The sequence below is a fragment of the Herpailurus yagouaroundi genome, unplaced genomic scaffold (genome assembly GCF_014898765.1).
Source record: "Herpailurus yagouaroundi ecotype Mexico unplaced genomic scaffold, PumYag 185, whole genome shotgun sequence".
NCBI classification, from domain to species: domain Eukaryota; kingdom Metazoa; phylum Chordata; class Mammalia; order Carnivora; family Felidae; genus Herpailurus; species Herpailurus yagouaroundi.
The window spans coordinates 17,275,221-17,296,848 of NW_024412416.1; the positions used below are offsets into that span (position 1 = coordinate 17,275,221).

General features: G+C 48.6%; 1 protein-coding gene across 2 annotated transcripts in view; it reads right to left on the reverse strand.

The window, feature by feature from the left end:
- Positions 1–21,628, reverse strand: part of IGF1R (insulin like growth factor 1 receptor) — a 309,794-nt gene that overhangs the window by 27,448 nt on the left and 260,718 nt on the right. For both annotated transcript variants that reach the window (XM_040493771.1, XM_040493772.1), the window contains 8 exons: positions 19,911–20,149; positions 17,252–17,419; positions 16,891–17,095; positions 11,251–11,534; positions 9,640–9,776; positions 8,999–9,158; positions 4,031–4,133; positions 3,185–3,255 (listed from right to left, as the gene is read on the reverse strand). In XM_040493771.1, the coding sequence (XP_040349705.1) occupies positions 3,185–3,255; positions 4,031–4,133; positions 8,999–9,158; positions 9,640–9,776; positions 11,251–11,534; positions 16,891–17,095; positions 17,252–17,419; positions 19,911–20,149 (1,367 nt within the window). The remainder of the gene's footprint in view (positions 1–3,184; positions 3,256–4,030; positions 4,134–8,998; positions 9,159–9,639; positions 9,777–11,250; positions 11,535–16,890; positions 17,096–17,251; positions 17,420–19,910; positions 20,150–21,628) is intronic.

Consider the following 21,628-nt stretch of genomic DNA (forward strand, 5'->3'; position numbering starts at 1 on the left):
AATGCTGTGTGTGCTTCTGTCCTTGCCGGAGAGGGGGATTCCCAGCAGGCTCCACTGTATACCAGGAAGGGGTCCCGGCTCAGAAATGCAGGACTGGGGAGCTGCGATGGCATCTGTGTTTGCTTGTATGCTTTTGGACGTTAACCTTGCGCTTACGGCTGGATGTGGGAGAAGCAGTGGCTGGCAGCTGGATTCCAACACCACTGGGTCTCCTGTTCTTTCATGTCTGGAAGGAAAGACGTCTATAAATTAGGCCCAGGAGATCCCACCAACTTACGCCACTGAGGAGTGTCCAATATGGCCTATGTTCATCAATCTAGAATTTTCTGTCATACGCACTTTTGTATTTCCCATTACATATGTAGTTTAGGAATTTCGTAAACGGGAGTCTACCTTCTATGTGGCTTAGATGTCATACGGCCCCTAAGAAGAGGCTGAGGCTTGCTTAGGAGAGTAAGTATGCAAGACAAGCCAGTAGATAAGACTCCTCACGATACCCCTCAGAAAGTATAAAGAGAAACCGCCTGTATCCGTTTATCTCCAAAAATCCGGGCTTGCTTTTAATCAGAATTAACTCTGTAGCACACCATAAAACACGGAGTTAAAACCAATCCCATTCCTTCCTTGGGAGGTCCCTGAAGTCAATACTTGCAATCTCTTTCTCTAAATTCAACCCAGCAGCTCTGACTCGAACCAGCAGGTCCTAAGCCCCGCCAGCCAGCAACGGGTTATGTGCACAATGTTATCAGCACTTCCCTAGAGGGGATTTTCGGTATATTCTGGAGAATGGTGACGTGCAGAATAGCTTCTGGAGAAAGAAGTTTTTAAAGCATTTTCGAACTGCAATGTCATTTTGTCGCCCCTTGAGGAGACTAACTATAAGGTGCTTGTCAAATGGCCGACTAAATTAAGTTCAAATGAGGTGACCGTGTTCCTACCTGTTGTTGGCCTGGGTGACAATGCGTTGGGTTTTTATTTTATTTTATTTTTAAAGGCGAATCAAGGCATATTATGAAAGTAGTTCTGGAAAGATATAAAATTTGCATTCAAATCACCATTAGAGTCTGATATTATTGTATTAATGCTCTTTCTAAGCTTCCTGGACACTTCATAGTCAAAACGACAAAATGCCAGTCTTCTGTGCTTTATTTCAAAGCAGAGCAAATTCTCTGGAATAGCCTTATTTCACCTCTACAGAGAAGGAAAGTGGCCTTGCATTTCCTCATAAATTCCATTAAGTGTGTGATGACTCCTTACCTTATCTGACTTAAAAAAAAAAAAAAAAGCTATTGATTATATAAGCAATGCATAAAAATCTTTTTGCTTTTTTTTTTTTAATAAAGAAAAAGATACTTTCCACAAGTAACTACTATTTTAAATTTGGTGTGTATCCTTCCAGAATGCTCTCTATGTCTTATATACATACATACATCAAAGGAGTATAGAAATATGTGTGTGTGTACGTGTGTATGTGTATGTACACACATACCTACATGCCTATTAAAAATACAGCTTTGTGGGGCACCTGGCTGGCTTAGTTGTTTAGGCGTCCCGCTCTTGATTTCGGCTCAGGTCACGATCTCACAGTTCACGGGGTCAAGCCCTGCATCAGGCTCTGTGCTGACAGTGAGGAGCCTGCTTGAGATTCTCTCTCCCTCTCTCTCTCTCTCTGCCCCTCCCCTCCTTGTTCTTTCTCAAAATAAAAATAAAATAAAGACATTAAAAAATACAACTTTGTGAGACTTCTATAGAATCAGGAAGAATGTCCTTATTCTGCACTTGATTCCCATTCAGGGGAGGCTGCTTTTGATCGGCTTTGCTGTAAACAGAACTGAATTAGAAATTATTAGAGAAATCATAACAAAACTTTACACATTTATATAGTGCTTTTAAAGCATCAGTGTGTTTTCTTATGTTTTCCATTTACTCAGGGTAATCAATCAGAATAATCACAACTCCATTTCACACGTCCTGCACACCAACTTTCACTTCACCTGAAGCAAGAAGGAGGCACACACGGTTTCTAAACACACCTCCCTGAGTTCATGTACTCATTCGTTCATCTGGTGGACCCAAGCCAGCTCCTCCTGTGGGTCAGCTTCCCTGCGGTCGACAAGATGCCAGAGACCATGTCATCCTGACTTCTCAACCACCTAGTATGCACATGTGTCCTCTGAACCTCACCGCCTCACCTACAGACAGGCGGGTATTAGAAAAGCCACCTTACCGGGACACAGGGATCAAAGGGAACAGCGTTTGTAAAAGCCCCCGGCAAGTGCCAGTATCACTAGACCCCAGGACCAGTGCCCGGCCTGGACTTACTTATAAAGGTTTGGATTCAAGCACAATAGGGAGAAGAGACAGTAAATAAGGAAAAAACGAAATAACCATCGAATAGAACCCAACTGCCAAGTCAGACCTCAGTCACTTAACTAAATGGACCTCATGAGTTATTACCCAAGGGTATGTGAATGGGCCGTGAGGGTCTAAGTCATAGGAGCCCGGTCAGGAGGGAATGAGCAGAAAAACTCCAAGACAGAAAAATGCAGAGAAGCCATGAGTGATCAGAGACCATCAGAGCGATACGAAACTCAGGCTGAAACAAGTTTAAAGGAACTATTTGGTCAGCTGCAGCGTATCCTCTGACTAGATGTCAACAATTAAACAACTTTTGTCATCCTAGCATAAAATCTCAGGCAATTAAGTAAATTGACAACTGTGCTGACCAGTTGTCTCTGAAGACTGTTTTTCTTTGGGAGCATCCCATACAGTCCCAGCATTTTCGACATATTCAGTGAACTGCTCAAAACTTTGATTTAAAAGAGAAAGGGGGCGGGGGCACCTGGGTGACTCAGTCCAGTAAGCGTCTGACTTTGGCTCAGGTCACGATCTCACGGTTTGTGAGTTCAAGCCCCACGATGGGCTCTGCGCTGACAGCTCAGAGCCTGCTTGGGATTCTCTCTCTCTCTCCCCCTCCCTCTGCCCCTCCCCTACTCGCTCTTTCTCTCTCTCTCAAAATAAGTTAACTTAAAAAAAATAATAAAAATTTAAAGAAAGTGTTAACGACGACATATTTGAAGCCAAAGTTACGTCAAATAACGCAAACCTCTTCTCCCTAAATTAGCTGCACTCCTGAAAGCTCCCCAGTCTGGGACCAGGCAGTGTCCGGAGCTTAGCTGCTTACCATCTGCGGCACTGAAGTACTCTGGGTTCACCGAAGCATACAGCACTCCATTCCCCAGCCTGCTGTTATTTCTGTAAGAAGGGAAAAATTCAGGTTAAAAAAACCCCGACGTGCACACATCTCATCTTCGCTCTATCAGCTTTATTTATCCCGTTTTAAGTATCAGGAGGAAGGGAGCAAGGGGCACCTACTGCCTGCAGACCCTCGCCTACACTCCCCCATCTGACCTGGGGCCGAAGACATCTGCTAACAGGGCTCTGGGCTTCCTCAGTGGTCTTGGATGAAAGCCTTGTAAGAAACATTTGTTTCTTGGGGCGCCCGGGTGGCTCCGTCGATTGGGTGTCTGACTTTGGCTCAGGGTCATGATCTCATGCTTCATGAGTTCAAGCCCCACCTCTGGTTCTGTGCTGTCTGCACAGAGCCCACTTCAGATCCTCTGTCTGCCCTCCTCTCTCTGCCACTCCCCTCCTTTCGCTCTCCCCCACATTAAGAAAAAAACAAAAAACCAAAACCAAACAACTGTTTCTTTACTTCATTGGAAATTGAAAGGTCTACTGGATAGAAAAGGCTGGGACACTGGGTTTGGAAAATCTCTGCATAAGCAGCGGTATCTGAGGGTGCAACCAGCAAGGGGACAAACCCTACCGGCCTGAGATATATTTTCTGTTGTCACTGACTCGTTAGGAAACGTTCCCTTTTCCTGTGAAGAGCAGTGATTGGAAAATCAGGTTTCCCGACCCATGGGGTATTTCCTCAAAATCCTCAAATCGCGTACCTGAACTCAGGTTGAAATCATCAGAGCACACAGCCACAAAAAGTGTCTGAGCTTTTCCTGGAGGCTCTCACCTTTTTCTGTGGAAGACGTACAACATGATAACCAGTCCCCCCACTATCAGCAGGACGGCAACAGGCAGAGCGATGATCAGGTGGATGAAATTTTCATATGTTACTGCCGAGACAAGGGAAATGATAAAATATCACTGGGTGAACAAGCTGGTCCTCTTTTTTTTTTTAAGCTGGAAATATGAAAAAAAAAAATCCCCCCAAATTCCTTGACTGCCCTATCACAAACTAGGAATTCTGAAGGTAAATGGTATTGGATAGGACACAGCAAAAACCCCTGAGTTATCTGGGGGGGGCGGGGGGTGGAGATAAACTAAGTGTGTACTGAGGAGTATAGTCATTTTTAAAGTACAGTGTATTCCTGGGGCACCCGGGTGTTGAGCTCAAGTGGTTAAGCATCTGACTTTGGCTCAGGTCATGATCTCATGGTTTGTGAGTTTGAGCTCCACATTGGGCTCTCTGCTGTCAGTACAGAGCCTGCTTCAGATCTTCTGCCCCCTCTCTCTGCCCTTCCCCCACTCGTGTGCTATCTTTCTACTAAAAATAAGTAAATATTTTTTTTAAAAAGTACAGTGTATTCTGAAATAACAGTTCAAATGGTGGGCTCAAATGAAATAATATTTGTATGCAATTCAGTGACTGTTAATGTATACATATATATATAAATAAATTTGCTAAAATAAAATGAATAGATTTTTACATAAAGAGTGCTCAAGTGGTACTGATGCTTGTTTTTATTTAAGAAGAATTTTTTTTAATGTTTATTTATTTTTGAGAGAGAGAGAGAGAGAGAGAGAGAGACAGAACGCAAGCCGGGGAGGGGCACAGAGAGAAAGACACAGAATCTGAAGCAGGCTCCAGGTTCTGAGCTGTCAGTACACAGCCCGATGTGGGGCTTGAACCCACGAACTATAAGATCATGACCTGAGCCGAAGACGGATGCTTAACCAACTGAGCCACCCAGGTGCCCCCTTTTTTTCCCCTAAGATAATTTTTTCAAATGTTTATTTATTTTGAGAGAAAGAGACAGAGAAAGTGCGTGTGTGTGAGCAGGTGGGGGGTAGAGAGAAAGGGAGAGACAGAATCCCAGGCAGGCTCCTCACTGTTAGTGCAGAGACCAACTCAGGGCTGGCTCCCATGAACTGTGAGATCATGACCTGAGCGGAAGTCAAGAGTCAGACATTTGACTGAGCCACCTGGGTGCCTTGACCTTTATCTGTTAAGATAGTTTCATAGACAATTAAAAAGAAAACAAAAAACAAAACACCCCCCCCCCCCCAAAAAAAACCACAACTAACTCGATGGCACCCCTTGCCGAAATTGCTCTGAATTCTCCCCAAATGTTTGGGTCTAATTACAAGCTTGACCGAAACACCTGCTCCTCACTGTCACCAGCCCTCATATGACAGGAGCCAGGATGGACACTGGGGATGCTGACGCATACTCTGGAAGATTCTCCTGGATGCGGGAGATGAGTGTGTCCACAGGTAGCACAAGAACCGAAAAAAGTGGGCTGCACACACTGCAGGGATGCAGAGAGGAAGGGAGAGGCGAGAAGGGAGCCAGGGGAAGCCTTCCAAGTGCAGAGGAACGGCTGGAAAGGATACTGGAGACTGGTTCCCAAGGGGCCTGTTCAAGCTGAGCAGTTTGAACCTCATTCTGCAGATGAAAGGCAGCCGGTGTGAGCTCTCAGGCCCCGCAGTGAACCGATCAGATTTGTGTCTGGAGAGATGGCTGTGCGTGAGGCCAGCCTGCAGCGGGCTGGCAGCATGGAGGAGGCACTGCGGGTCCTGGAGGGGCTGGGCCAGGGGGCGGGGACCTTGGTTTGTGCTGCGTTATCTAGCCCAGACCTCACAAAGAGACCACTGGTCCTTTTCTATAGAAGAAGACTCCCAGAGGTGACCTGAACTCCCCAAGGGTCACACAGGCAGCTGGTAAGCCATGGTCCTGGGATTGGGAGGGTACAGGCTTCCTGTACCCACAGCTCAGAGCTGCCCCAAAAAGCAAGCACCTGAAGTGGTGGCAACAGGGGCTGGATTTCAGTGGCACACGAGAGGCTGAATCAATGTGACAGGGGGTGGGGGGTGGGGGTTGCTGAATGAGAAATGGGTGGCTGGGGAGAAAGAAAAGGTGGGGAATGGCTGTAACGGTCCAGGCTTGGGTGGGGCATGGATTATGGTGCCACTCACTGACCTTGGGAACAGAGGCCAGAGAGATACTCTGAGGGTAGCAGCTGTGATTTTGGTTTTGTGCACGAGGAGTTCAAGTCTGAGGTACGCGAGCAGGGGAGGGGCAGACAGAGAGGGAGACACAGAACCCGAAGCAGGCTCCAGGCTCCGAGCTGTCAGCACAGAGACTGACACGGGACTTGAACTCACAACAGTGAGACCATGACTTGAGCCAAAGTTGGATGCTTAACTGACTGAGCCACCCAGGAGCCCCAAGCTATTGTACTTTTAAAATTAAAGACATTTTGGGGGCGTCTGGGTGGCTCAGTCGGGTGAGTGTCCGACTCTTGATTTCAGCTCATGATCCCGAGGTCATGGGATCAAGCCTGGTGTTGGGCTCTGCGCTGAGCACGGAGCCTGCTTAAGATTCTCTCTCTCTCTCTCTCTCTCTCTCTCTCTCTCTCTCTCTGCCCCCCTCCCCCTGCTCATGCTCTCTCTAAAATAAAAAAAAAAATTAAAGACATTTTTTATCAGATAGCTCTCAGAAATGGATTCAGTCTCCTGCATTTTCCAATTCTTGAAAATACTCTCAAGTTATCACTGCCTTTGGGAAGCCAGTAGAGTTTTAGTTTTTCTTCCTGAGGACTATTTCTTACATTTGTATCACTGATACTACCGGTCAGGCTGTACTGTGTTCTTTCTGAGTCCCACATTTCAACAGGGACATGGACAAACGGGAACACAGCCAGAGAAGAACAAAATGATTAGACGGGTAGAAAATTGGTCTCTGAGACTGGGGCTACAAGAAAGGGCCAAAAGACCAGAGATTATTTAGTCTGGAGAAGAAAAGTCTGGAGAGTAATTTAATAGTTTTCAAGCACAAGAAGGGCTCCTTAAAGGAGAGCAGTTGCCAGAAAGCCTTGTAAAGCTTCTGTCTCCTCTGAGGATTAAACAGGAGGAAGAGACACTGCACTGGGACAGGAGAGTCTTGTCTGACATGAGGACAAACCTCCCAGCAGCAAAGCGGGCATGCAGATTTAATTTTCCTGCAGTAGACGTCAACTTCTGCTGGAAAGAGTCCATCAGAGGGACTCCCGGTTTCCAGTGGGAACCTAGCACTCACGGGGTTAAAGATGGGGTAGCCATGGCACAGAGGGCCTCGCCTTCTCTGAAGGTAAGTCAGAGCTGCTATTTCAAAGGTCGCAGCCTGATGCTCGACCGACCCCTAAACTGAGGCTCTTGTTCCTAAGGGATGAGGAGAGGGGAGGGGAGAAGAGGAAGCTAGATGCTACTCTAGACAGAACTATGGTGAAGGTTCTAGCACTGGACTGGGTGGCACAGGCACACTGGTAAGAGCAGGGTAAGTGGACCCCATGGGGAGTTCAGACTACTTTAGTTGATGGAATAACCTGCCTCAGCTATCTGTTTACCCCTAAAACTTGAACTCAGGCACAGGGCCAGGCTCATAAAAATGCTACCTTGAGGTCTGCAGTTCTATTCACTCCATTCTTCTTCTGATATTTGTACTATTAGGATTTTCAAATACCTGTCTTTGGCTATTAGGCACTAACCAGGTGGACTGCTGGAAAGGCTGAAGTCCAGAACTTAAAAACTCGGGGCGCCTGAGTGGCGTCCAGCTTTGGCTCAGGTCATGATCTCATGGCTTATAAATTAAAGCCCCGCATGGGGCTCTGTGCTGACAGCTCAGAGCCCAGAACCTATTTTAGATCCTGTGTCTCCCTCTCTCTCTGCCTGTCTTCCACTCGCCCTCTGTCTCTGTCTCTCTGTCAAAAATAAATAAAACATTAAAAAATAAAAAAAAAAATAAAAATAAAAACCTCAGACAGCAAATCAGGGCAGCAAAGAGGTGGATACTAGGAGGGACCAGGGGGGTGGGGACCATCCACTGGACCCAAAAGTAGCACCAGTAAGCAAGGTGGGTCTGTGCTTCCATGTGGGGCAGTAAGGAGCAGTGTTATGCCAAATTTGACCCCAGTATCTGAACATGAAATAATCTTAAAAAAAACTGGGTTCCTAATTAGAAAGAGAAACTCAATATGGAAATGATAAGGAATATTTATGTCACCACAGAAAATACTGCATTTTCTTGGCCAACCAACCATAGGGCCCTTGGTGTACCTACACATTTTACAAAACTCAGTTTTAAAATCTGAAATCCTTGTCTAGAACAGCCTTCTAAGAATTCTGTCTTGTCAACGGTTTGAGCATAAAATCACAACATGGCCCAGTCTGGGTGCCGGCCGGCGAGCACTGGGCACATTCTACATGTGTTTGTGCTTTCAAAGTGCATCTGTAGTTTACTGGCAGGCAGGGAAGGCAGGGAAGGGGACAAGGCCTGTGATGCTACCACAAGGACTCCTCTCCTGGAACAGGCTGGACTGGAGGCCCCCAGATTTCTGTCACCCTTTAGGATTCGAAGCCCTGAATCTGAGCCCTAACTAGCAGCCCTAACTGGACAAGGGGCAGAATGGTCAACTCAGCACTTTGTAAAAATGCTTTGGACATTAAACACGTTGGAAGCAAAGGCCCCCTCAAAAGGCCTCCCTGGAAAGGGGCTCTGACCCTCTCCCTGCCCCACGAGCGAGGTAGGAACCCTTAACAGCGGCGGCAGCCCAGCTGGAGCTCCCAAACGAGATGCCGGCAGGCGCACGACCCTTCTGAGATGTGCCCAACTCGGCTCCAACATGGAATCAGAAAGTCAGAGGGCCCGACAGCCCAGGCTTCCCCGGTCCCGGCCCAGCCTGCTTTGGGGGTTCCCAGCTACTCCCTCCGCAAGCCTTACTTTTGGCGGGGACGTAGAAGAACACGGGATCCGTCCACGACCCATTCCCAGAGAGAGAGGTGGCCTGGATCCGGGCCGTATAGTTCCCGGGGTTGAGCCGGTTAAGCTTGGCGCCTCCATACTTCCGGTACTCCTGTCTGGATACACATTCCCGCTGATCCTGGGGGAAAAAAACATAGGTGCCAACTCCCCACGAGCACGTGATAAATGGGTGCCTCTTGCTACCCAGTGTCTCACATCCCATCCAACAGTGATCCCGATGAGCGAGCACAGGAAAGGAACCCAGTGTTGAATGGCCGTCTTCCAGTGACCATACACACACCCAAGTTCTAAACGAACTTTTCTTTCTTTCTTTGTAATCAAAAAGAGCTGCAGAAAGATTAAGGGTTACTGAGACCAATCTATTCTGTGCCAGAAGATCGCTTTCTGCAAGGGGGATAGTTTCTTAAGGGCGAAAACAAGCCCACCTCCTCGCATATTCCGAGTGCTCTGGGCAGAGTGCGGGGCAGCAGAAAGACCTAAATCCTCGCTGACTTGTCTCTGTGGGTTATGTCGTTAAGTCCTCGGCTAACCGGGAGGCGACCTGTGCCATCGACTGGAATGGAAGCATAGCCAGGTACAGACCACCGCCCCACGCTTACCTCGATTTGTGATCCATATTTTATTTCATACATTAGAATCAGTCCATTGGGATTCTCAGGTTCCGGCCACTTTAAAAAGATGGAGTTTTCAGGCCTTGACTCCCAGGTCACCGGCCCAGGAATGTCGTCTGCTCCTTCTGCGCAACAATTTAAACAAGCGAGAAAGTCAGATTCGGGTACCCCTTGGTGGGGGTGGGGTGGAGGCTAACCTAAGAATCCCCTCCCCCCAGGCTGTGCCTGCAGGGCTGAGGGCGGTGGCCACACAGGTTCCTCCAAAGCTGGGTGCTCACACATCGCACCGGTTTGGAACCCAAGCAATCTAATGACCTGTGGGGCTCAAGATGCCACAGTCCCTTCCCTCCCCTCAGACTCCCCGCCCCTGCAAAAAAGCCTGCTATCTCTGGAGAAAGGAACCTATGCGATGCTGTGGAACAGAAGCAGCATCAAAAAGGTGCCTTGCAAGCAGAGGAGGCAGCAGCAAGCCTCCAGGCCGCGATGCGGACCCTTCCGAGTCTGCGTCTGCACATGGCAAACGCATCTTTTTTACGCGGGCATGAAGGACGGCCCGCAAGCCAGGCCTGTTGAGGAAGCCGCTGGGAAGCTCGTGCTGGGACCCAGCCCTCACAGCCACCATCAACTCCTCCTCCAGCCATCAGGGAAGGCTGGGTGTTTGCTCTCTTGCTAAAGCAGTAAGCCGAGTGGTGAGCAAGAGTCACTGCAAGTTACAGCTGGCGAAGGCTCTGAGAAATGAGCTGGTCTGGGGCTCTCCTGGAAGGGTGGGGAAACTGAGGCCAGGGAGGCTGACAGCTGCTTCGAGACGTGCTGCATGTGAGCCCCAGGACTGAGCCCCCCTGCTAGACTCCAGTACTTCTGGGCTCCTTCTACCACCTGCTGTCCTGGCAGGAAAGAGAACTGGGCAGTTCACCTCTCCTTTTTTAAGAAATTTATTTATCTATTTTGAGAAAGAAATGCAGAAAGAGAAAATCCCAAGCAGGCTCTGTGCTGTCAGTGCAGAGCCGGACACGGGGCTCAATCCCACGAACTATGAGATTAAGACCTGAGCCGAAATCAAGAGTCAGATGCGTAACTGACTGAGCCATCCAGGTGCCCCCTGTCCTTAAAGATGGATGGCAGTCTGAGTAATAGGCAGCTTCTAACTTCCAAGGGGAACGCAAAGACCAAATAGGAGGACTAAAGGCTACTCCAGCAGTTGACCTTGAGAAGCAACAGTCACTCTGAGTCAAGGCAGTTAACTGATTCCTCCTGACCCCAGAACTCAGGAGGGACCGTGCAAATTTCCCTGTGCACAGATGGGGAAAAGGGCCGCGAGGCACCAAGGGGGAGGAAGAGAGTTGACCCTGAAGGGAGCTTCCCTGTTCCTGAGTACTTTGTATAGACAGGCTGGGATGGAGGTGATGTCATTAGGAGCAGACAGACTCCCTTCCCTGAGCTGCTGGTCTACCATGCTGCCTACGTGACCACCGTTCTTAATGAGCAGGATGGAGACTAAGGGTCATCGCCCGGGGTGTTCGACTCTGTGTCCACAAAACACAGGCTTCTCCACTGGGCTGTGAGTGAGTCAGGAGCGGGGCGAGTTGGATCACACTGTACCTGCAGGCATGGTTCTTGCAAAGACAAAGTTGGAGGCGCTGCAGCCCAGCTTCTCAGCCTCGTGGTTACAGCTGTGGATGTCAATGCGGTACAAAGTGAAAGGCCGGAGGTTAGAGATCACAGTTCTCTCCTTGTTATCCACTCTGCTCTCAAAGAAAGGGTATTCTGTCTCGAGCTCTTCGGGGTCTGTGATATTATAGGTGTCTGCCACCGTGATGTTCCTGCTTCGGCTGGACATGGTGGTGTTGGTGACTTGTGTGACATCTCTCCGCTTCCTTTCAGGTCTGTCAGGAAGAGAGAAACTTGGCTGGTAAGTGCTTCTGCCTCTTTGGTCCTTTCTATGACTTGGGTTAGAGTACCGGAAAGAAAAGAAAAATCTTCACTTTGGATAAAAGGAACTATTCAGACCCTTTGGATGAGAACCAACAAGTAATACGGGGATTTCCTCTGTTATTTATTTTGCTTTCTCTACTCTGCAAACCTCAGAATCGGCACACAAACTGCCCCCCCTGGCTCCCAGAGTAGTGACTCAACTGTACCTAGAGGCAAACAAAGGTCTCAGCCACTCCTGGCTCTGCAGTATCCTGGCTGTTTCATCACAATGTCCATGCTCCCTGGTCCACAGACCTTATGGTTAAACATTAACGGTGACCGACTTGCTGGCCACACTAAGGTTTATTAGGGGGTGAGGTGGGAGGGGGCAGAGGGAGTTCAAAGGCCTGTGGTGGTGGCTTCGCCGGCCCCCTTTGACTGTGGAAATAAAGATACCAGGCAGCGAGCCCTTGCTTGGACCCCCTGACCCTTCCCTCTGGGGCTCCCGCTGAACCCCCTCCTCCTCTGAGACCCCGTTGTCTCTATTTCTCACACTCCTGGAGGTCTTTCCAGCCTGGTTTTGCCTCCCACTCAGCAGTGACCTCCTATGGCCTCTCCAAGGCTCTGCTTTAACAGGGGCAGAGTCACTGCCGTGGACTTGACTAGGGCTTAGAACAACAGCTACACAAAGCAACAGGACAGCAAAAGACAAATCAAAAGAAAAGAATGTCTACATCCCAAAGGGCAGACGAACGGTCCAAACAGCTGGCGTTGCAGGGTGGGGGGGGGGGGGGGGGGAATGAAAAAAATGGTTTTGGGCTCTCCCAAGAAACCTTAGTGTTTATTTTTGAGAAAGAGAGAGACAGAGAGAGAAAGAGAGAGAAGGAGAGAGGGAGGGAGGGTCAGGCAGAGAGAGAGGGGGACACAGAATCTGTGGCAGGCTCCAGGCTCTGAGCTGTCAGCCAGAGCAAAACACGGGGCTCACAAGCCACAAGATTATGCCCTGAGCTGAAGTGGGACGCTTAGCTGACTGAGCCACCCAGTCACCCCTCCCCCAAAAAGCCTTAAAAAGAAGCTCCTAGCATTTACAGGAACCAACAGCAACAGAACATGAGAGTAAACACCCAGACAAGAAACAGCCACCCTCAGGTCAGCCACCGGAAACAGTGGGGAAGAGGGTGCTGTCCGTTCCATACGGAGGCTGTCAGCAGGCATCACTTATCCTGTGCACGGGCAAAGGGCGGGGAGCAAACAGAACAAATCTCATCTGGAAGAAAACTAAGAGTCCAAGGCAAGGAGAAAGAACAGAAGACAGGAATGCTCACCAGTTCTCATGTAGGGGAGAAAGCGGAAGGCCCACAGGGAGACAGGGCACCTGGGAAGCCATTCATGCTCTTACTGCCACTCAGCAGGCTTCCTGTGGGTCCTTATTTGCCATGAAGTGAAAAACTTGGAAAGGAAAAGCAGGGCGCTTGGGGAAAGGGCCTCTGGCTCCCCAGTCCGCCTGGCCCAAACGCCATCACCACTCTTGTGCAGTGACCCACTAGGCCCCACCCAAACACGAACTGTTCAACCCAGATAGACTCCTTCCGCCAGGCAGAAAACCGCGGGGTCCGGCCGTGTGTTCACGGCCCCACTGCATTTACTTTCATAATATTGGGGAAGGAAAGATTAGGAAACGAGGCGGATAATCTCCTGTCCTCACAACCTGCACACCAGACAACCTTCCTGGAACAGAAGGACACAAGAAACTACGTTAATTACTAGGGAGACCTTTTTTGAACCTACCAGAACTAACGTCCTACATTCTCTTCAAAACCAATGCAACACATAAAACCAACACAACACCCGGGGTGCCTGGGTGGCGCAGTCGGTTAAGCGTCTGACTTCAGCCAGGTCACGATCTCGCGGTCCGTGAGTTCGAGCCCCGCGTCGGGCTCTGGGCTGATGGCTCGGAGCCTGGAGCCTGTTTCCGATTCTGTGTCTCCCTCTCTCTCTGCCCCTCCCCCGTTCATGCTCTGTCTCTCTCTGTCCCACAAATAAATAAACGTTGAAAAAAAAACCAACACAACACCCAATTACATCTGTAAGAAAGAAGCTGCCTGGGCTTAATCCACTGCAAATAATCCTGTGCCCAAACCCCTCCTGCAGCCCATCCCCATTTACCTGGGATGACACCATCAAGTTCAGTCAAGCTGATTTCTAAACACCACACTTTTGGAGACTACAGAGCTCTTACTAATGGCACCAAGTTAGGGACTGGGGGAAGGGAGGCCACATGGGACATTATCAGGAAGACAAGGTATGGCACAAGCAGAATGGCATGCCCATGATTCTTTGTAAACAGCCACATTTCCAAATGGTGTGAACGACAGCATCACCGTCTGCTTTCCAAACCACTCCATCACGTAACCTACTCCATTGGAAAATCTTTCACTCTTCAACACCTGCCAACATTTGCTACTGAAACCCAACTATGTGATTTAAAAAATGAAGGCAGGGGAGCCTGGGTGGCTCAGTTGGTTAAGCATCTGACTTTTGATCTCAGCTCAGGCTGTGATCTCGTGGTTCGTGGGTTCAAGCCTGGAGTCAGGCTCTGCGGTGATGGCACAGAGCCTGCTTGGGATTCTGTCTCTCCTTCTCTCTATCCCTCCCCTGATCATGTTCCCTCTCTCTCTCAAAATAAATAAATAAACTTTAAAAAAAAATGAAGGCAGTGGTCAATAAAAGGCATTCACCACCGAATACTGACTCCAGAAAGCACTTTACAAACTCTATTGTCCATTCTACTTCAAACCTTCAAACCATATGGGACACACTGGACAATATGTAACATACTAAATCTAACTTGACTGGTTTTAGCGCCCCCCCCCCAATAGATTGTTCTTAGAAGGAATTAAAAGAATTAAAAATCATCTTTGGATAATTTAGTTCTAAAACAGAAAACCTTCCTTGATGATTCAGTCATTCTGCCACACAGACTATTCCTTCTACCCAAATTCTATTGCAAATTGTGTGGACATCAGATTTATGCCCTCGGTAGGAGGCATTAAAAAAAAAAAATGAAGTTCTTATAAATTGGGGCTGCTCACCAAAAGCAAATATGGTATCTATATTCCTCCTATGAGAAGACAGACTAGCAGGTCAGGCTTGTCCTAGGAGAGAGAATGTCAGGGAGCAGGCTTTCATCAGGGGGAATCTGGCACGGGAGAAACTTAGTTTTGAATTCAACAACACAAGCACGATGCATTAATTCTATCTGTGTCAACCACAATTCTGCTTTCACATTGCCCGATCTTGTGTTTCACATCTAATGAGGGGGGAAAAAAAAGTACTGCCTTGAAACTACAAACTGAAAGCTCGGGGCCCTTTAGCAAAACTTTCCCAAAGCCTGGACTCACAACCTGAGCTTCTGGCAAGTCAGTGGGACAGCAACGTAGCCAATAGCTTTTGCTGGAGAATAAACAAGAGAACTCCTGCCCAGCCTGTTCGGGACACTCTCAATTCACCCTCTTCTGTGTCCACAGGAAGGGACACTAGCTGAGCCTCTGCTGGCATGGGGGAGATGGCCCATGTTGAGAGGCAATGTCACCAAGGGCAGGAACCCCGGTGTGTGGCAAGAGGGGGCCAGCTCCCAAATAGACTGGTAATTAATTAGGCTGCTGGAGAAGTCGCTAAGCCTGAATTCGAGTTTCTCATCTTTGAGCTCCTCAAACGTTCTTATTCTTGGAACTACGCGTGACATACAGACAACGTGGATTAGCACTTGAACCGCAGCCCTATAATCTACCAGGCAAATCGGAGCATCTGCAGCCGGGGCGGGTCAAGAGGACCCACCGTGGGCTCTCACAACTCCCTAGAGAGCACAGGAGGGGCAGACAGCCACTAAGCGACGAAGGGCTTCATTCTGAAAAGGAAAGGATGCCTGCACTCTAAAAGGTCTTTATTTCATATTTTCATGATTTTTCAAAGTAAGATGGCTATCTTTGACTATTACACAAACATTAGGAAGGTCACTTGACAGAGAAAATCACTTTAAAAGCAACTTTATTGACACAACCTAAGTAAGCCTTTGAGGGCAAGGTAATTACAGAATAAACAGAAGCCACAGGCTTCTGGTGCCTCTCAGGGTCGGTGGCAGGAAGAACAGTGATCTGAGAACATGCTTGGCAGGGGGCTGGAGGCTGGGGCACTATGGGGACCGAGGAACCTGCAGCTCACAGGAGCAGCACTGGTCTGAATCCAGTTTCACTGTCCACATTTCACGCAGGAGGCAAACTCCACTTTATAATCTTCTTAGAAATTTCTTTTAATGTTTATTTATTTTTGAGAAAGAGAGGAGAGAGTGAGGAGACAGAAAGAGACACAGAGAGAGAGACAGAGAGGGACAGAATGAGTGGGGGAGGGGCAGAGAGTGAGGGAGAGGGTCCGAAGCAGGTTCTATGCTGTCAGCACAGAGCCCGACATGTGGCTTGAACTCACAAACCGTGGGATCATGGCCTGAGCCGAAGTTGAACGCTCAACCGATTAAGCCACCCAGGTACCCCCACACTATAAACTTTCAGGAGAAAGAGGGAGACGAGGACCACTACTCTGTTTCCGTCTCTTTCACAGACATCACAGGGCTACTCTGCTGGACTCCCCTCCACTTTTTTTATGCTATTTTTTTAGTGTGGTAAAATAAAATTGTTAAAAAAAAAACCCCAAATTTTTCATTTTTTAACGTTTATTTATTTTTGAAAGAGAGAGAGACACAGCCAGTGGGGGGAGCAGGGAGGGGAGGCAAAGGATCCCTAGCAGGCTCCACGTTGATAGCAGAGAGCCCGATGCGGGGGCTCGAACTCATGAACGACCTGAGCTGGAGTCAGACGCTTAACCGACTAAGCCACCCAGGCGCCCTCGTGAAGTTGGACCCCTTTCAAAGCTCACTCTGGTTTTCTGCCTCTTGAGTCACTCCTCCTTAGCCAGGCTCCAGAGGCAGCAGGGAGAAGTGGGATGGGCCAGAGGGGCTCTCCTCTACACCTCGCAGAGTGCCCTTCCCTGTCCCCACAGCCAAGGGAGCCCACCTGCCCTCTGCGGGAGTCTGTGTGGCTGAGGCAGCGGCATCATCACGCAAACGGCCCCCGACAGCATGAGCCCTCGGCCCCCTCCCCTTCCCTCCAGGGCGACCGGGCTTCCACAGGCCCTCCACTCAACCAAATGGACACCTTGCTTTGTTGTTTCCCCCTTGATGGCTCTGGGGTTCTGCAAACCACCCCGCTGGAGAGAAAGCAACAGAACCCGCCTGGGGAGCGCCAGCCTGGGGACGTTTTCAAAGGATGCAGGTACCTGGGCACAAAGATGGAGTTGTGCAGGAAGTTCTCGAAGACTTTGCGGTACTCAGCCTCCTCCTTCTCCGCCTGCTTCTCGGCCTCGGTTTTGGGGCAGGCACAGCAAGGCCCCTTCTCTCCGCTGCACACTTCGGTCTTGGGGTTCTCGGTCACCTCCTCGACGTCAATGGTGCCATCGGCATACTTCCTGATGGGGATTTTGTCTGCTCGGGAGAGAGAAGGCCAACAGGAGCAGAAATGAAAGCCAAGTCACAGACGTTGGTGGCTGTCAGCGCCTTTAATGGAGAAGGGAGCCGGCTTCACGGGGTCGCTCAGACGACGGGGGCTGGGCTGCGGGTCCCCCCACCCTCCGCCCTCACCTTTGGAGCAGTAGTTGTGGCGGTAAAGGTAGCTGTCCTGGGGCTGCCGCTGCCACCGCACGATGTAGTAACTCAGGTTGCCGTTGGGCAGGGACGGCGGGTTCCACTTCACGATGAGCTGAGAAGAGGAGTTTGATGCCGAAAGAACATCCAGGGGAATGGAAGGAACTGGAAAGAGGGAAAAAGGCCGTCAGGTACTCGCCGCAAACCAACCAGAAGCCGTGGGGGTGGCCCAGAGAAGGAGAGGGTGCGGACGCGTGACATGAAAACGGAACCCTGTTTTGAAATCGTATGAATTTAAACGCCATCGCTTCTCTGTATGGTCTCTATCCTCAGGTCACCTCTGTGGAAACAAACAGGACCGAGCTGCAAATGGAGACAGGGTTGTGGGGGCCACACCAGGGTTACAATGGGTGACTTCGAATCTAATTGGAGCACCGGGTCTTTCTCATGGGTTACAACTGCCATTCTCCAAAGTGTTGGACTCTGGCAGTTTTGGTAAGAGGTGAAACGGACTGACTTACGTTTCATCTGAGATTTTGGAGCTCTGATAAACATGGCAAGATGCCAAAATGAGAGAGGAAGTAGGAAAGGGCTGGAGTGTGTGTGAGAAGCGTGGAGATAGAGGGCCCGCACGTCTCTCAATTCTATAACCACATTCAGTGGAATGACTGACACAGGAGTAGGAGAAGCAGTCTGCAAACTCAAACACACACAGAGTCCTGACTGCAAACATTGGACTGTTATCAGCCAAAGAACATTGATTTATAGGCAAAGCATAATAATCTGGTAAAGCTTTATTTACTATTGTCTCCCAAACCCAAACCCAAACCGAAACCAAAACCCAAACCCAAACTCAGAGGTGTCTTGTGTATGAAGGGCAAACACATCCCAGGACCACTGAAATCTCACTTTCCTTGGGTTCACAAGAAAACACCGATTTTCATGGGTTTTCCCAAGTGCAAAAGAACTCTCCACTGTATGTCACTTAAACAACATGGTCACCCAAGCCGCTTTAAAATTTCAAAGGGGCAAAGACCTTACGGCTACTTCAAAGCCCGTAACATGATACACAAGGTTCTGAACACCTGTCTGGAATGATGCTTTGGGGAAAAGTTGTGACTAGTGCCAGCTTTTTCAGGAGAAACATAACCACTGAATGCTCAGCCATTTTCAGGTTTCCAAAATCAAGTATTTCAAGAAAAAAACAGCTTACTCCAGATGTTTCAATGATAACTGTCACAAAAAAGCAGAGGCAAAGGACCAGGTTTCCCCTCTGTCCCTACCATTTGTAAGGACAGGGGCCAAAATGTAGGGAAGTGGCTCAATTTGTAAGGTGCTTAGTTTTCCATCTATGGGGAAAGGGAATAGGTTTCTTAAGTATTTGTCATAATGAGGAAAGATTCTTATTTTCCCCGAGCTGTCCACGATAAATGACTTCCAAACCTTAAGAAGAATAACTTGTTTTGTTGCCTTTGAATCTCTGCCACACTGCCCCACACCCAGGATCAGAAGCCTGTGCCAGATTTATTTCTCTAAACACTTCAGGGTCTGTGACATGATTGCGACCCCTTACGGGATCCTAAAGATGGAGCAGGGGAAGGGAGGAGAAAGCAGGCAATGCATGAGCCAAAGGGGGTCTTCCCCATCAATGCTTTCCCTCACCCTCTCTGCCATTTCAGCATATTTTGTGCTACCTTATGGGTGCTTTAAAAAACAGCTCCCATCCAAGAATATGTATCCTTGTCTTTAGAAATGATGTGCATTTTCCTACTTCAAAGCCGGTTTTTATATGCTTGGCTAACATGCACAAATGTTTCCTTTCATTACTTCCAGATCCTGGAGTTGAGAAATGAGGTGGTTAAGGAAATGAAGACAAAGAAAGGAGGAACATTTTCACCAGTGAATACTTGGAATGTTCACAACATACTCTGTCTGACGTTTTCCAAATTTTGTCTACCTCCTTGGAACCCTTGTCCCTACAGAATGAAGACAAAAAACCAACAAGCCATGTGAAAGTCCGGAACACCAAATCATCATGGAGGTTCAACGATGAAAATAAACAAGAGGGGGTGCCTGGGTGGTTCAGTCAGTTGAGCGTCTGAGTCCTGACTTCAGCTCGGGTCACGATCTTGTGGTTTGTGAGATCGAGTCCGGCATTGGGCTCTGCACTGACAGCGTGGAGCCTGCTTGGGATTCTCTCTCTCTCTCTCTCTCTCTCTCTCTCTCTCTCGCTCTCACTCTCACTCTCTCTGTTTCTCTGCTCTTCCCCTGCTCTCTCTCTCTCTCTCAAAATAAACTTAAAAAAAAAAAAGGGAAAATAAACAAGAAGGGTAAGCTATAGGGGGTTGGATCCTGGCTGGGTCGTCCAAAAAACCCAAGCCAGCACCCTGGAGTACCTGGGCTCACCGGCATAGGGCAGGTGAGTGATGGAAGGCACTACTGAATCCGAAAAATGGACCAGAGGAGCCTAGGGTTTTGGGACCGGGAAAAGAAAGGATACAGCATTATCTATTGATAAGAAAGGCACATAAAAGACAGACTGGTCCAAGGTAGACAAAAACTATAGGCACGTTCGTTGCTGGTCTGCTGACCGGTTCCTGTGATAAACAAGCACAGTGAGCTCATGAAAAATGTGGGATGGATGGTGCATGGATACCTGAAGCATTGGTGCGAATGTACAAGATTTCACTCTTGGCCCCGCGGATGTGGTCATTCTCCACCATGGTGAGGGTCACTGCCTTGACGTAAACGGCATACTGCGTCCAAGGCTTTAGTCCGTGCAGTAAAATGCCAGGCTCGACGTCCTTGTTGGGAGGGAGGTCCACGTCTACCATGTTCCAGCTGTTGGAGCCACAGGCATCCTGGCCATCATACTCCGTGACGTTTTTAAAAGGTCTGAAAGACAACGGGAGAAGCTCAGAGAAAGGTTTCGGTCCCTGCCATCGAGGCGCTCAGAAGCCTTGCCCAGGGGTCGAGTATGTCACCCTTTCTGTAACAGGAATTCTAAATAAAATAATCAATCAATCAATCGGATTTTTATAGAAGAAGAAAATGAAGCAACTGGTCCCAGGTTTCACCGTGGTTACAAACGCCCTATAGAACTGCAGTCTCTGCCTCAGGAAGGGTAAGTTCTTTTTTTTTTTTTTTTCCAACATTTATTTATTTTTGGGACAGAGAGAGACAGAGCATGAATGGGGGAGGGGCAGAGAGAGAGGGAGACACAGAATCCGAAACAGGCTCCAGGCTCTGAGCTGTCAGCCCAGAGCCCGACGCGGGGCTCGAACTCACGGACCGCGAGATCGTGACCTGGCTGAAGTCGGACGCCTAACCGACTGCGCCACCCAGGTGCCCCATGGAAGGGTAAGTTCTAATTGTTACTGGGATTGCAGACACTGCTCCTTAAGAATATATGCAAATGTTGGGGCGCCTGGGGGGCTCACTCGGTTAAGTGTCCAACTTCGGCTCAGGCCAGGATCTCACGGTTTGTGGGTTCAAGCCCCGTGTCGGACTCTGCCAACAGCTCAGAGCCTGGAGCCTGCTTTGGATTCTGTGTCTCCCTTTCTCTTTCTGCCCTTCCCCCACTCATGCTGTGTCTCTCAAAAATAAATAAACATTGAAAAAAAAAAAAAAGAATACGGGGCACCTGGGTGGTTCAGTTGGTTAAGCATCCAACTTCGGCTCAGGTCATAATCTGATGTCCATGAGTTCGAGCCCCGAATCAGGCTCTGTGCTGATAGCTCAGAGCCTGGAGCTTGTTTCAGATTTGGTGCCTCCCTCTTTCCTTACCCCTCCCCTGCTCACACCCTTCTCTCTCTGTCTCTCAAAAATAAAAATGTTAGGGGCACCTGGGTGGTTCAGTCGGTTAAGCGTCCGACTTCGGCTCAGGTCATGATCTCACAGTTCATGAGTTCAAGCCCCGCGTCCGGCTCTGTGCTGACAGCTCAGAGCCTGGAGCCTGCTTCAGCTTCTGTGCCTCCCTCTCTGTCTGCCCCTCCCCTGCTCATGCTCTTTCTCTGTCTCAAAAATAAATAAACATTAAAAAAAAATTAAAAAAAAATAAAAATGTTAAAAAATTAAAAAAAAGAATATATGCAAATGCTATTTTTCTCTCTTCCAATTGTGGCATTTTTCACCATTAAAAAAAAAAAACAAGTGTAATCATTTAATGCAAACATCAGCTACTGATGAAAAATAACTTTTGGAGAAAAAGGACTTTTGCTACAGAAAAACCGCATCTAAAATAGAGCTTCGGAAATCAAATTTGTTCACAAACAGTTGGGACGGCTTAAGTACCTTACTCACATACCCCTCCGTGTGGTCACAATGGAAGGCCATGAATGACTCCCATGTGTAAATATGCTGAATGCGTAATAA